The sequence below is a fragment of the Mastigoproctus giganteus genome, chromosome 9, assembly GCF_048544385.1.
Source record: "Mastigoproctus giganteus isolate SK-2022 chromosome 9, ASM4854438v1, whole genome shotgun sequence".
In the NCBI taxonomy this organism is placed as follows: Eukaryota; Metazoa; Arthropoda; class Arachnida; order Uropygi; family Thelyphonidae; genus Mastigoproctus; species Mastigoproctus giganteus.
The window spans coordinates 89,141,405-89,153,746 of record NC_143583.1 but is presented as its reverse complement, the minus strand read 5'-3'; the positions used below and the strand labels follow the sequence as shown (position 1 = coordinate 89,153,746).

Sequence of the window (12,342 nt, the reverse complement as noted above, 5' to 3'; positions counted from 1 at the left end):
GGATATATCGAGTTATAACTTATAGAGCATCGTGGAACATTTCTAGGTATATCAGTGAGGGTTAATGAGCTTTTACATTATATGCATAGTGATAATTAAAGTAATGTTGCTTTAATTAAACCAGATAACATAATCACATTCTTATGTGATTCAGATTATGTTGTGCATCAGGGATAAATGAAGAAGAGGAAAAATTTAGAAAGGTTCAGAATGATTTGGAAGAAAGAGGTGAAATTACAGATACTAATTCAGAAGAATAGTGCCATGGAAATACCTTTTAGAAATGGCATGAAGCAGAAAATGAAATGTTCATAGGGAGTGGAATTTTGAGTTTGGTTAATGAGGAATCATTAATTATCCTCACTGCCTTATTTTGGAAAAAATAAAAGATTGGCATGCAAATTACCATTTGCACACCCTAGAGTTTCTGTGGACAAGTCCATAGGGATCCACAAAAAGTTGAATTTTTTGTTTATATCTCCCATGAATGAGTTACATAACAAAAAAAATACAAGTTCACCCTACACTAATTGTGAGTGATAGTTAGCATTAGTAGAGGCATATGATGCAAGAAAGCAAGCTTATGCAGCATCAGCCAAAAAAAAAAAAAAATAAAATAAAATAAAGCTCCCATTTCACCACTCTGTTCGTTCCAAATACCTGTCCAGCTCAGCCTTAAATTTATTTAGGCTATCAACTTCCCAACAAAGGATGGAAGTCTGTTCCACCAACCAACCAACTACCCGCTGGATAAAGGTAAACTTCCACACATCTATCCGACATCTGTCTTTCCTCAATTTTAATTTATGTTCTCTCAGGTGATTATTCTGAGCAAGAGAAAGTCCCATCAGCATTGAGCATGCTGAAACCATTCAAGCCTTTATACACCTCAGTCAGATCACCTCGCAGATGCCTAGTCTCCAGACACTGTAATTTGCAAAATTTAAGCCTTTCTTCGTAAGAGCAACCCTTTGTTCCATTCACTAATCTTGTTGCCCTTCACTGTACTCATTCCAACAGCTCTACATTCTGCTTAAAACGAGGCCTCCAGACCTGTATACAGTACTCAAGGTGTGGCCTGACCATTGCCTTATACAAGGGGATAATCACCTCCTTATCCCTTCTAGAAAAATTCCTGTATATCACTGACAAGACACTACTTTTGCAGACCGTCTGCACTGCTCAGAAAACTTCATATCTGCCTGCACAATTACCCTCGGGTCCTTTTTGTTCTCTACCACTATCAGTGTAGTACCACAGAGTTGATATGTCACTGGGGTTACTGCTTGCCATATGTAGTACTTTACATTTGTTACCTCTCGGCCCATATTATCAACTTTTCTAGATCCTATTGCAGCAGCATACTCTGATTAGTGTTCTTAACAACCCTGCCAACCTTCATATCATCTCCAAACTGGGACATTAAGCTTGATATACCATCATCAATGTCATTTATAAATACAGAAAACAACAATGGACCCAACACTGAACCCTGAGGGACTCCACTAATAACATTAGTCCACGATCAGCAGTGTCTATTGATTACCACTCTCTGTCTTCTCCCACCTCAACCATCCCTTTATCCATAGTAGCAATTTGCCTCCAATGCCACACTGCTCCAATTTGTGCAGCAATATCAAAAGCCTTTCTAAGATCCAAATATATATCAAAGTTATTCCCTGCATCCAGTTCCTTTGTGACCACATCATAGTATCCAATCAAATTGGTCAGGCAAGACTTTCCCTTAACAAAACCATGCTGTGTCCGAGCTATAACTGAAGTCTTGTCTAAATTATCCTGCAGTGCTTCTTTAATGAGTGCCTTCCTTAATTTTTCTGGAACAGAAGTTAAACTAACAGGTCTATAATTACTTGTGTCTCCCTTTGTATTCCTCTGTGAATTGGGGTCACATTTGCACATCTCCAGTCCATGGGTACCTCCCCTGAGTCCAAAGAAGCTCTCATAATTATGGCTAAGGGTTTGCTTACTTCCTTTGCTGCCTCCTTTAATATAACTGGATAAATCCCATCCACCCCGGGTGCCTTTTTTATGTTTATCTTCAACAATTTCTCCTCCACTTTCCTCTCAGTTATTACAAAATCATCTAGCTCACTGCCAGAGTTTAACTCACCTCTGGCATTCCCCTCCCTACATAATTCCTCATGTGTGAATGTAGATGCAAAATAGTCGTTTAGTTTGTTAGCCACCTGAGCAGGATCATCATCAGTTGAACCATCAATATCCAGTGGACCAATCTGATTCATCCCTTTCCTTCTAGAGCAGTGGGTTTAAACCTTTTTTTTAATAACGGCACCCTTAAGTAATTAATTTTATTTTGCACCACCCTTACTCAATTTTCTGCCTGTTAGATCTGATTCTCTCTCTGTATATACACACACAGATATATGTATATAATATTAAAAATATATATGTTATATGATATTTATTACAATAATATAATAATTATAAAAATTACATTTCATAAGACAAATTATATTTATACAGTATATAATTTTATTCTTTATATAGGAATATATTCTTTATATATAGAATGGAGGGGTGAAATGGAAGTGTTTTTTTTTTTTTTTTTTTTTTTATCTTGGCTGATGCTGCATAAACTTGCTTTCTTGCATCATATGCCTCTGCTAATGCTATTGAGGTACTAAGTAAACATCAATTATAGATCAACACAAAATTAAAAAGATACCGTACACCTTTTTATAATGAAATAAACATATAAATTAAAAAATAATAATAAGTTTAAGTAACTTACACCCAAATTACATGGCACCCCTGGAATGTTGTTGCGGCACCCCGGTTGGAAACCACTGTTCTAGAGTTTACATAGGTAAAGAACTCTTTGTTGTTTTCTTTGCATCCTTTGCCAACAGTTTCTCATAATCTGCCTTTGCCTGCCTAACCTCCTTTGTGACTTGTTTACAGACCAGCTTATATCTGTCATAGGCTTCCATGTCACCCATTAATTTATATGTATCCCATGCATTTTTCTTCTCTGCCGTATGTCTTATTAGTTCATCTGACATCGATTTAGGCCTAAACCTTGAACAATATTTCTTAGTTGGTATGTAAAGCCTAATAGCTTCCAAGATAAATTCTTTGAATGCTTCCCATTTTGAATTTGCTATTGGTAACATCATCAGTTGATCCCACCGTATAGAATTTAAATACTGTCTCAGACCACCTTTACGAAAGGAAAAACCCTTCCCTTTACCCCTGATGGTAGTTACCTCTTTGAGTAAATCCCATTTCAGCACAGTGTGGTCACTGCCACCTAGTAGTTCCTTTATCTGCAGATTCTTAATGCAAGAAGAATCACTACTGATAATCAGATTAAGAGTATTACTCCCTCTAGTTGCCTCACTAACATGCTGATGTAGAAAACAATCATCCAATAAATCCACAAAAGCCTTGCTAGTGTGTGAGTGACCAACCCACAAATTCCAGTCAGTATATGGGAAATTAAAATCCCCCATTATAAGACTCTGTGATTTACTGGCTCACTCTATTTCGCTGTATAGTTTCTCACATTGCCGACCGGGCTAGCCGAGTGGGTAAAGTACCTGCCCGGCAACCCAAAGGTCGCGGGTTCGATTCCCGCCTTGGGCTTGGATCAAAGTACTGCAAAAACCTTGGGAGGTGCAATATGGCCACAGAAGCCGATGCGCCAACAACTACCAAATCAAAAAAAAAAAAAAAAAGTTTCTCATTATACTCATCAGAGTCATTCGGCCGAAAAGACACTCTTACTCTCAATTTTGATCTCCCAATGCTTATGTCACACCAAACTGACTCGACACTGCACTGTCCAGCGATGTCGACTGGCTTCACTTCCTTTGATTTTATGTGTTTCTTAACTAATAGCATAACCCCCTCCTATCCTGTGTATCCTTCCTGTACACATTGCACTTTCCCAATTTCCAGTTCTGCATTCCTTATATCTGTGTGACACCATGTCTCTGATATCCCAACAATATCTGGCTTTGATGTTCTGAGCAATACCTCAAATTCATAAAATTTATTTACAAAACTCCTAGCATTGGTGTACATGCAAGTATACATCCACCTGTTCCTATTCTTAGCTACCCTAACACAACCCATGTGTTTACTTATGCCCCAATGACTCCCAGCAGTCTCTGAAATACCCTGCATCTTGTTTTCCAGGCTGCTGCTGCTCATTCCAATAGAAGCAGTGCAAGAATCACTTTCACCTCTGCCAGTGGAATGAGCAGCAGCCTGGAAAACAAGATGCAGGGTATTTCAGAGACTGCTGGGAGTCATTGCAGTACAAGTAAACACATGGGTTGTGTTAGGGTAGCTAAGAATAGGAACAGGTGCATGTATACTTGCATGTACACTAATGCTATAAAAGATTGGCATGCAAATTGTCGTTTGCACACCCTAGGGTTTCTGTGGACAATTCCACAGGGATCCACAAAAGGTGAATTTTTTGCTTGTCTCCCATGAATGAGTTATATAACAAAAAAAAAAAAAAAAAATAAAGTTCACCCTACACTAATTTTGAGTGATAGTTAGCATTAGTAGACACATATGATGCAAGAAAGCAAGCTTATGCAGCATCATTAGTCCTTGTATCCCCCCCCAAACTAGCAGTTTTCTGACCCACCTAACACTGCCTCGATAGCATTAGCAAATATTCTTGCACCCTTTCTATTCAAGTGTATCCCATCCATGTAGAAGCAGTTTCTCCTGTTAACAAATACAGACCAGGCTGGAAAAAATCTTATCCCTTGAGCCTTGCACAATCTTTCCAGGGGAGAATTGATCGACAAGGCTCTCACCATATACTCCCTCCTATCGTGTCTGGTCAGAAGTGCAGATACTTTCAAATTCAACCCTAATTCACGGCTTTTTTTCACTCACTTCACAGTATGTTGCACACCCCCCCCCCCTGCCCCGACATTTCAGAAAGCTAAGATATACACAGTTACGTATCACATAGACAGGTTTTTATGTACAGACAGAAAAAGTTTTAATTTTTAAATCTGCATACTTTGAAACATGGAAGGGCAAATTTTGAAGGTAGATTAGAAATATTTTTTTTGTCAACCACATGTTTTATTATTGAAAACAATAAAATGAAATGATATTTTAATTTGGATGTTTGTTGATGATGCCAGGAATGAAAAGGGGCCTATGGCTGAAAAAAGTTTGACACTGGTCTAGGAATTTTAGATATTTGGGAACAATTCAACTGTTTAGAAGAAGAGCAAAAGAGAGAGCCTAATTTTTTTCTTTTTTTCTTTTTTTTTTTCTCTTCAGTAAAAGCATATCACTAGAAGTAATATTTGTGATATGCTTTTACCAAGAAAGGGTAAAGTGTTGGTTAGTCCTAGTAAATGTTATCTTATCTAGAAATTTGTGTAATTTAAGATAGTCATGGGAACAGAAGACTTTTTTTTTTATTTGTGAGAAATTAAACAAAACTGGATTTCGTAACGATTGAAGTTAACTAAGTTTTTTCTCTCCTCTGGAGAATTAACCTGGTGATTTTTCAGAGAAATTGGCACAAGAATAACAAAAGCCAACTAATAAAACTAAGATGATGACTGCAGTTTTCTGAGGTTTGTAAAATGGTCTTAGTTATATTTCATGCTTGGAAATTTATGATGTTTAGCCCCTCCAAACCCAACCATTCTGCCCAAAACTATAAAGTTTACAGCCTGACTATGTTATTAGTTTCATATGGAAAGGTTTGAAAAAGATTGGTACAGTTAATATCCCACCATAGTTGTGGATATGTGAACCTTATTGCATTATATTAAGTAATGCTTGAAACAATATTTATGTGACATAATTGACATAATTTCTTATAATATAATATTATTTTTTACTTTTAAGATGGAAGTGAAAAAACAAAGAGCTGCAACCATATAACTTTAAAAGGAAACAAAGCCTGCCCTGCAATTCAACAATGGTCATCACCCATCAGTAGTCGCTGGTCAGACTGCATTTTGAAAGAAAATGAAACTTTTATCAGCTCAGATGGGAAGAAAATTGCCGGAAGGTGTGGAACAGGATATAAATACAAGAGAGGAATTGGAATTGATATAACAACTTGCTCTCAAACAGGTAATCCAATATTTTGGAAGATTAACCACATGTAAATGAAATGTCAGTTGTTATATTTGCTTAACAAAGCTTGATTATAAATTAATTTTAAATAATCTTATTTAATTTTGTAATAACCAATATGATGTTTTTCTTTTTTCCATTTTTATTTATTTTGATTGATTTGGCATTCTTCAGATCAACATTAGGATTCTTTGAATTTGTGGAGTAATGCTGACTGAGCTGTGTTAATCAGTTTATGTAATTTCGCATAACATGCTATAATAAACTTCCACCAGTTCAGGAATGTAAAGGTTTTGAATAGCCAGTGCTATTCAAAATTGTAATTGAACAGAAATGGAGAGTTGGGAAAATAAAAACACAAGTAAAGAACTTTCCAGTTATCACATTTCATGATGATATGCGTAGTTAACCACTACAGCAGGTGATAGGCATTAATTAGTTATCATTAATTTGAAAGAATAGTTTCCAAAAAGCACTTGGACATGCCCGAGTATGGTTCTATAGTCCTCTGACTAAAGTCAGCTCTCTTAAAGTTTATCAATTTCTGAAAGTTAGCAGCTATGCTAGTGTATCTATTTATGAGAGGAGTAGACTAGACATTAAGCTTGTCAAGACTAATCTTTATTTATATATATTCTCTTACTTAAATCAGTTCATTTGTACAGTGAAAGATTAAGTTAACCTGGCAGTAGTATCACCCCCTTCCTTTTGTAACAAATCATATCAGTTCCCCGACAGGCCCCAGATTTTAACTTTAATATTTTTAAAAAAAATATTTGGTTTTGTGAATTATGCTTTTAACATATTAATGCTTGACCTTTTTCTAGTACATTGTAATGTTTCTTCATTTTGGTTCTAAGTTTTTTAATAATAATTGAAAATTTTGTAAATGTTGAATATTTTTGTCACTAAAAATACCAATTATTCTTAATGAAATTAAGTTCATTAATTATACTTAATTTCAGAAAAATGTTGGTAACATGAAATAGAAACACAACTAAGTTAATCTCTCCCAAATTTAAGTTTGTAGAGGCATTAATTGTATGAAACTTTAGCTTTACTCCAACACAACTTAAGTCATTATTTATAAAAATTAAAAAAAAAAAAAAAAAAACTCTTTGAAATTAATGTTTCAATGAAAATAAATTCTAATAATTTTGCTTTTGTATTTTCAAATATTATAAACATTAAATAGTAACATAAAACCATTCATATCCATTTTTCCAAGGTTCTTGTCGCATTCACTGCATGAAAATTCTGCATGGCTGAAATATAAACACAATCACTTTGTTTTCCCATTTTTTATTGCAATCATTTTTATTTTTCTTATGAACAGCCTTCTTCATATATTACCACCTGCATATCATTTGCACATTGTGGCCTTCTAAATTTAATAGGTAAAAAAAAAAAAAAAAAAAAAAAAACACCATGGACCAGTTTAGAGTATTCCAGCTGATATATTTGGCAAACGACATATTCAAATATTTAACCCCCTCCCTCGTAGAATTGTAGGAATAAGAAGTTAGTAGAGGTCCTGGATGGTCCATCCAGGACCTCTACTAACTTCTTATTCCTACAATGGGGATAGGCAGTCATGCACCTGGATTTCCGTGTAGAAACTTTCATATCCTTTCCTCCAAAAAAAACCTTTCAGCTGTTCTAAATCTCTAAATTTTCAAATTCCCAAACTATTAGTGAAATAAGAGAGGGCTGGAATTTTTCTTCTCTTCCTTCCACCTATTTAAACAACCTCTCCCTACTACACTTTTGAAATATTACAATGAAACGTCCCTGGGCCATATAAATACAGCCTTCTTCGACACACGTTCACTTCCCCTCAGAAGATGATATGAGTGAAAAGCTGTCATCAAGCTTTGGGTATTTATCTTCCTTTATACTTCCAATTATTCACCATGCATGGATTTAGAGTCAAAGCTTGCTTTCATTCCTTTTCCTCTTACAAGGTTCATCTATCTTTAGGAAGGTCTTTCAATACTATTTCCATCTATTTTAATTATACCTGGATATACTAGAATAACCTGCATCCAATTTATTTCAGGAAGTGTTCAAGCAAGGTAATTCTAGAGGCCAGAATATAAGGAAATGACACAAACCTCTGATTGTGTATAATTGCATGTCTTGCTGCATCCCCAGTAGGTCTGTTAATTCCCCCTTCACTGCTTTTCAGGTTACTGCATATCTCAATAGAAGCAATTCAAGAATCTGTTCCTCTTTTGCTTATTTTAGATTGTCTCTTTACAATAGGCACAAAAAAAACAACAACAACAAAAAAAGCTAACTTCCTTATCAGAAACCTTGGTCTTCTTTACCTTAGAACAAATTCTAGCATTATAATAAAATATAAGCAGATTGCAAATCAGACAACAAAGTGCTAATAAAATCTCTACCTATTGTGTGTTAAGTGAATTATACCCATGCTGCTCTTATACAATTAAACACCCAATATAATAATGCCATCATCCATGATACTTCTGTTACATGATGTTCAGTGAGCAGCATGCCATACCATGTCTTAGCAGTTTTTGTTTGTTTTGTTATTTGGTTTTTAGGAGCATAGCAACTAAGGCCATATTGCTCCAGGGATATGGGGTCGTCATTACCTGACCTTTCTGCATCCTCCGTATTTGGTGGGCACGGGCTCGAACTCCGGTCTAATCAAGAAGCGTGTGCTACGCACTGCTGCTCCTGCCCACCTGGATGTCTTAGCAGTATTGTATCTTAGTTCAGAGAAACCAAACATCATATTAGCCAGGATTTACATTTCATTGTTATGTGTGTTTGAACTCATTGACATATATTTAAATGATATTGTAAGATATTTTCTATTATTATACTAGGAATTGAAAAAGATTTATGCCTAACTGAATGTCCATTGGATTGTAAACTCTCTCCATGGTCAGAGTGGCTTCCCTGCAATGTGACCTGTGGAATTGGATATCGTCACCGACAAAGGCATATTATAACACCAGCAAATCAATTTGGACGACCTTGCCCACCAACAGAAGATGGAATCGTTTGTATCCCTAATATATTTGAAACATTTATTGTACATTAATTTTTTTTTAAAGAAAACTACTCTTTAGAGAGCAGTCTTAATATGCTTATTATTAGTTTTTTTTTTTTTTTTTTTTTTTTTGTTGATTGCCAATATCTCATTTGAATTTTTTCATTGTTTGAGCATATAAGTAGCTTTCTCCTTTTTAAATATGCTGTATTTTATTTTATTTTTTTATTTTATTATTATTATTTTTTTACCTTCCTTTTAGCTTTTATCTCTGCTATATATGTGCTCCTGTTGTTTTGAATTCATATAATATAATTTCTGAAATTCATTAAATCTAAGCATGATGCATACTTTCTACCCTATGTTTCTTAATAGATAGGTGGTAATGCTTATGGACATTTTCTGTTCTCCTTGTCAGTAATATTTATCTATTGTTCTCTTAGAAGGGGGATTAGAAGTCAGGGATTACCCTGACTTATAATCCCCCTTGGCATAAGCACATTACAAATATTGCTTCCTTTGCATCTAAAAAACTGGGTTTTCTCTTTCGCTCTTTCGTTACTTTTCTTCCAATTTGTATAGAGTGAACAGCTGTTCACTCTGTACAAATTTCAAATGCACCCTACCATGTAATATTGTTCCCACATCTGAAATAGTTCCCCCAAAACCTCTCTCAGGTTTCTAGATTCTATTCAAAAGGGGACAGTTAGGTTAATTAATGGCTCATCTTTAACAGAGTCTCCATTCTTTGGCTCATAGACTTCTGTTTCTGTTGTATACCTTTTTTATAGATACTTCCATGGACACTGTTCTTCTGAATTGTCTTCTATAACTCCTGCTCTCTCTACCAAAGCAGTCCGAACAAGTGTAGCAACTGGACAACATCGTTTTACTGTCCAATTTCAAACTTGCAGAATCAACTTTTCTTACTAATTTATTCACCATCTTCCATTTTCTGGGGAAACCTTCCTTCATGTGTATTTACTGAAAATTGCCATTTACAGAAATTCAAGTCTGATGTCAACGAGTATCTTCTTTCATCTTGTCAACCTTCAACACATGCATGGTACTAAGTACTATAGGTTCTAATACATGTTGTGTTTGGGGTTTTTATTAAAAAAAAAAGTAAAGTTTTATTATTGAATTAGTTTGTTTCACTTAACATTATTATTTCAAGTTTCATAATAATTTTATGTACACTGTGGTCTTGCATAAAAATAAAGGATAAACTCTTCAATCTATAAGTTTTATCCCATTTTCCTGATCAGCATAGCAATTTCGGTTGAAGATAGCTTATTTTATACGTCATCATTTGTTTGTTATTTGGTTTTTAGGAGCATTAGCAACTAAGGCCATATTGCTCCCGGATATGCGATGGTCATTCCCTGACCTTTCCGCATCCTCGATATTTGGTGGTGACGGGCTCGAACCGAACCCCGGTCTAATCAAGAAGCGTGTGCTACGCACTGCTGCTCCTTCCCACCTGGCTACGGAGGCGCCTCATACGTCATAAAAAATAAAATAACGTGTAATGTTCCTTTTCCTTTATTCACTCATTGCTTTAAGCTTGTGCATATAACATATGTACTTTAGCAACAGTATTTCAGACAATCAAAATATCAATAGTTAAGCACCCTTAGCATGTTAGTGTCACTTTCAGCTTGATAATTTACTGTGAAGAAGTTTTAACCTAGGGTGGTGTGAGTCACATGACAGGTGATCCTCAAAAATAATGATCCTTGGTTAAATGTTAATTAGATATTAAAAATATGACATATTTTCTACCTTCCTAAATATAGACAAAGCCTTACTGCGATCATTTCTGAAATGATTTTTGTTTTACAGTTTTCACAGAGTAATTGAATGCAAGAACCTATCAAGTGACCCACCACTTTTACAACTATTAGCATGGTGGGTTACCTGACAGGGTGACCTGTCATAGTTTCAAATTACATGTTTGTTTATAGTTTCTTGTTTTTACTCTCCCACTAGTCCAGTAAACATCGGCAGTCATGCACTGTTTGCATTTGAAATATTTATTATTGTTTTCATATAGTAAATACAACAACCCAGAACCTGATTCTCTAAAGGGTCCTCCCACTTGATGGAAAGAAACGTACAGTCAGTCCTCGTATAACATGTGTTTAGACTACACAAATTCGATCATACATGATTTATAAATAGGGGAACGATATTGTATATAACATAAACCAAATTCGCTTATGCATGATTCGTCTTTGGATTTACAAGAAATGGCAGTTGAACGTGGAATCACCCTAACTGAACGCAACACGATAGGAATGAAGAGAAGATTCTGAAAATGTATTTATGTTTTTTATATCAGTGAAGGGGAAACATTTCGCCATAATAACATAAAAACCCACAAAATTCCAGCTATCAGTATTATTGCAAATGCAATTAGATCAAGTTTACTACCAGTTTATAACAGATTCCACTAGCAGAAACGCAACTGGAAGTTGTTTTTATTGTTTTATGGTAGTAATCTCCAGAAATGTGCTTTAGTAAAATGTGAGCTAGTGAGGTGTTAATAGCATGTCTCTGCCTTTACGGTGTTGTTTATTCAGTTGCTACATGCGTGCAGCTTTGTTTACATGTATCAAGCGTGCCTCCTCATTTTTTGATTGTACTTTATTCCCTAAAAATGAGTAAAATACTTAAAAGGTGCAAAAAGGAAGCGTCCTGGTGAAGACACTACAGATACAGAGAGAAAAAGAAAAGCAATATTGATAAACGGAGGCAGACTGGGTCAAAAATTCTTCCCCGGGAAAATATTGGCCTCACACTAGCGTTTATAGCTAAAATCACACCAGCCTACCGGGCTTTCCCCAGTAAGGCTTATGGCCAGTCCGCCTCTGTCGACATTTAAGCAACAGAACCTTCAGTGCGCCACCCAGGCAATTTGCCTATCTGCGCAAAAGTCTTAATCTTTTGTTTTTATTACAATTTTATTTGTGTGATTTATCATCACTGCAATAGTTATTAGGCCAAAATTATTCTAAACATTTCTGTTGATTAAATAGTTCGTTATATCGGTCTTTAGCCTGTGGTCACACAGAGATAAGCAAATATCCTGTGTGACCACAGTTACCGCCCCTTCCTCGTGGAGGAAGACCTCTACTCGTACGGCGGTTAAAAAATTTTTAATCATGATAAAATTGTAGTCTCACACTGAGTCTCTCCAA

General features: G+C 35.5%; 1 protein-coding gene across 1 annotated transcript in view; it reads left to right on the top strand.

Moving 5' to 3' along the window:
* Positions 1-12,342, top strand: part of LOC150080530 (thrombospondin type-1 domain-containing protein 7A-like) — a 1,074,234-nt gene that overhangs the window by 443,754 nt on the left and 618,138 nt on the right. The window contains exons 14-15 of the mRNA XM_090380722.1: positions 5,881-6,111; positions 8,973-9,148. Of these exons, the coding sequence (XP_090236848.1) occupies positions 5,881-6,111; positions 8,973-9,148 (407 nt within the window). The remainder of the gene's footprint in view (positions 1-5,880; positions 6,112-8,972; positions 9,149-12,342) is intronic.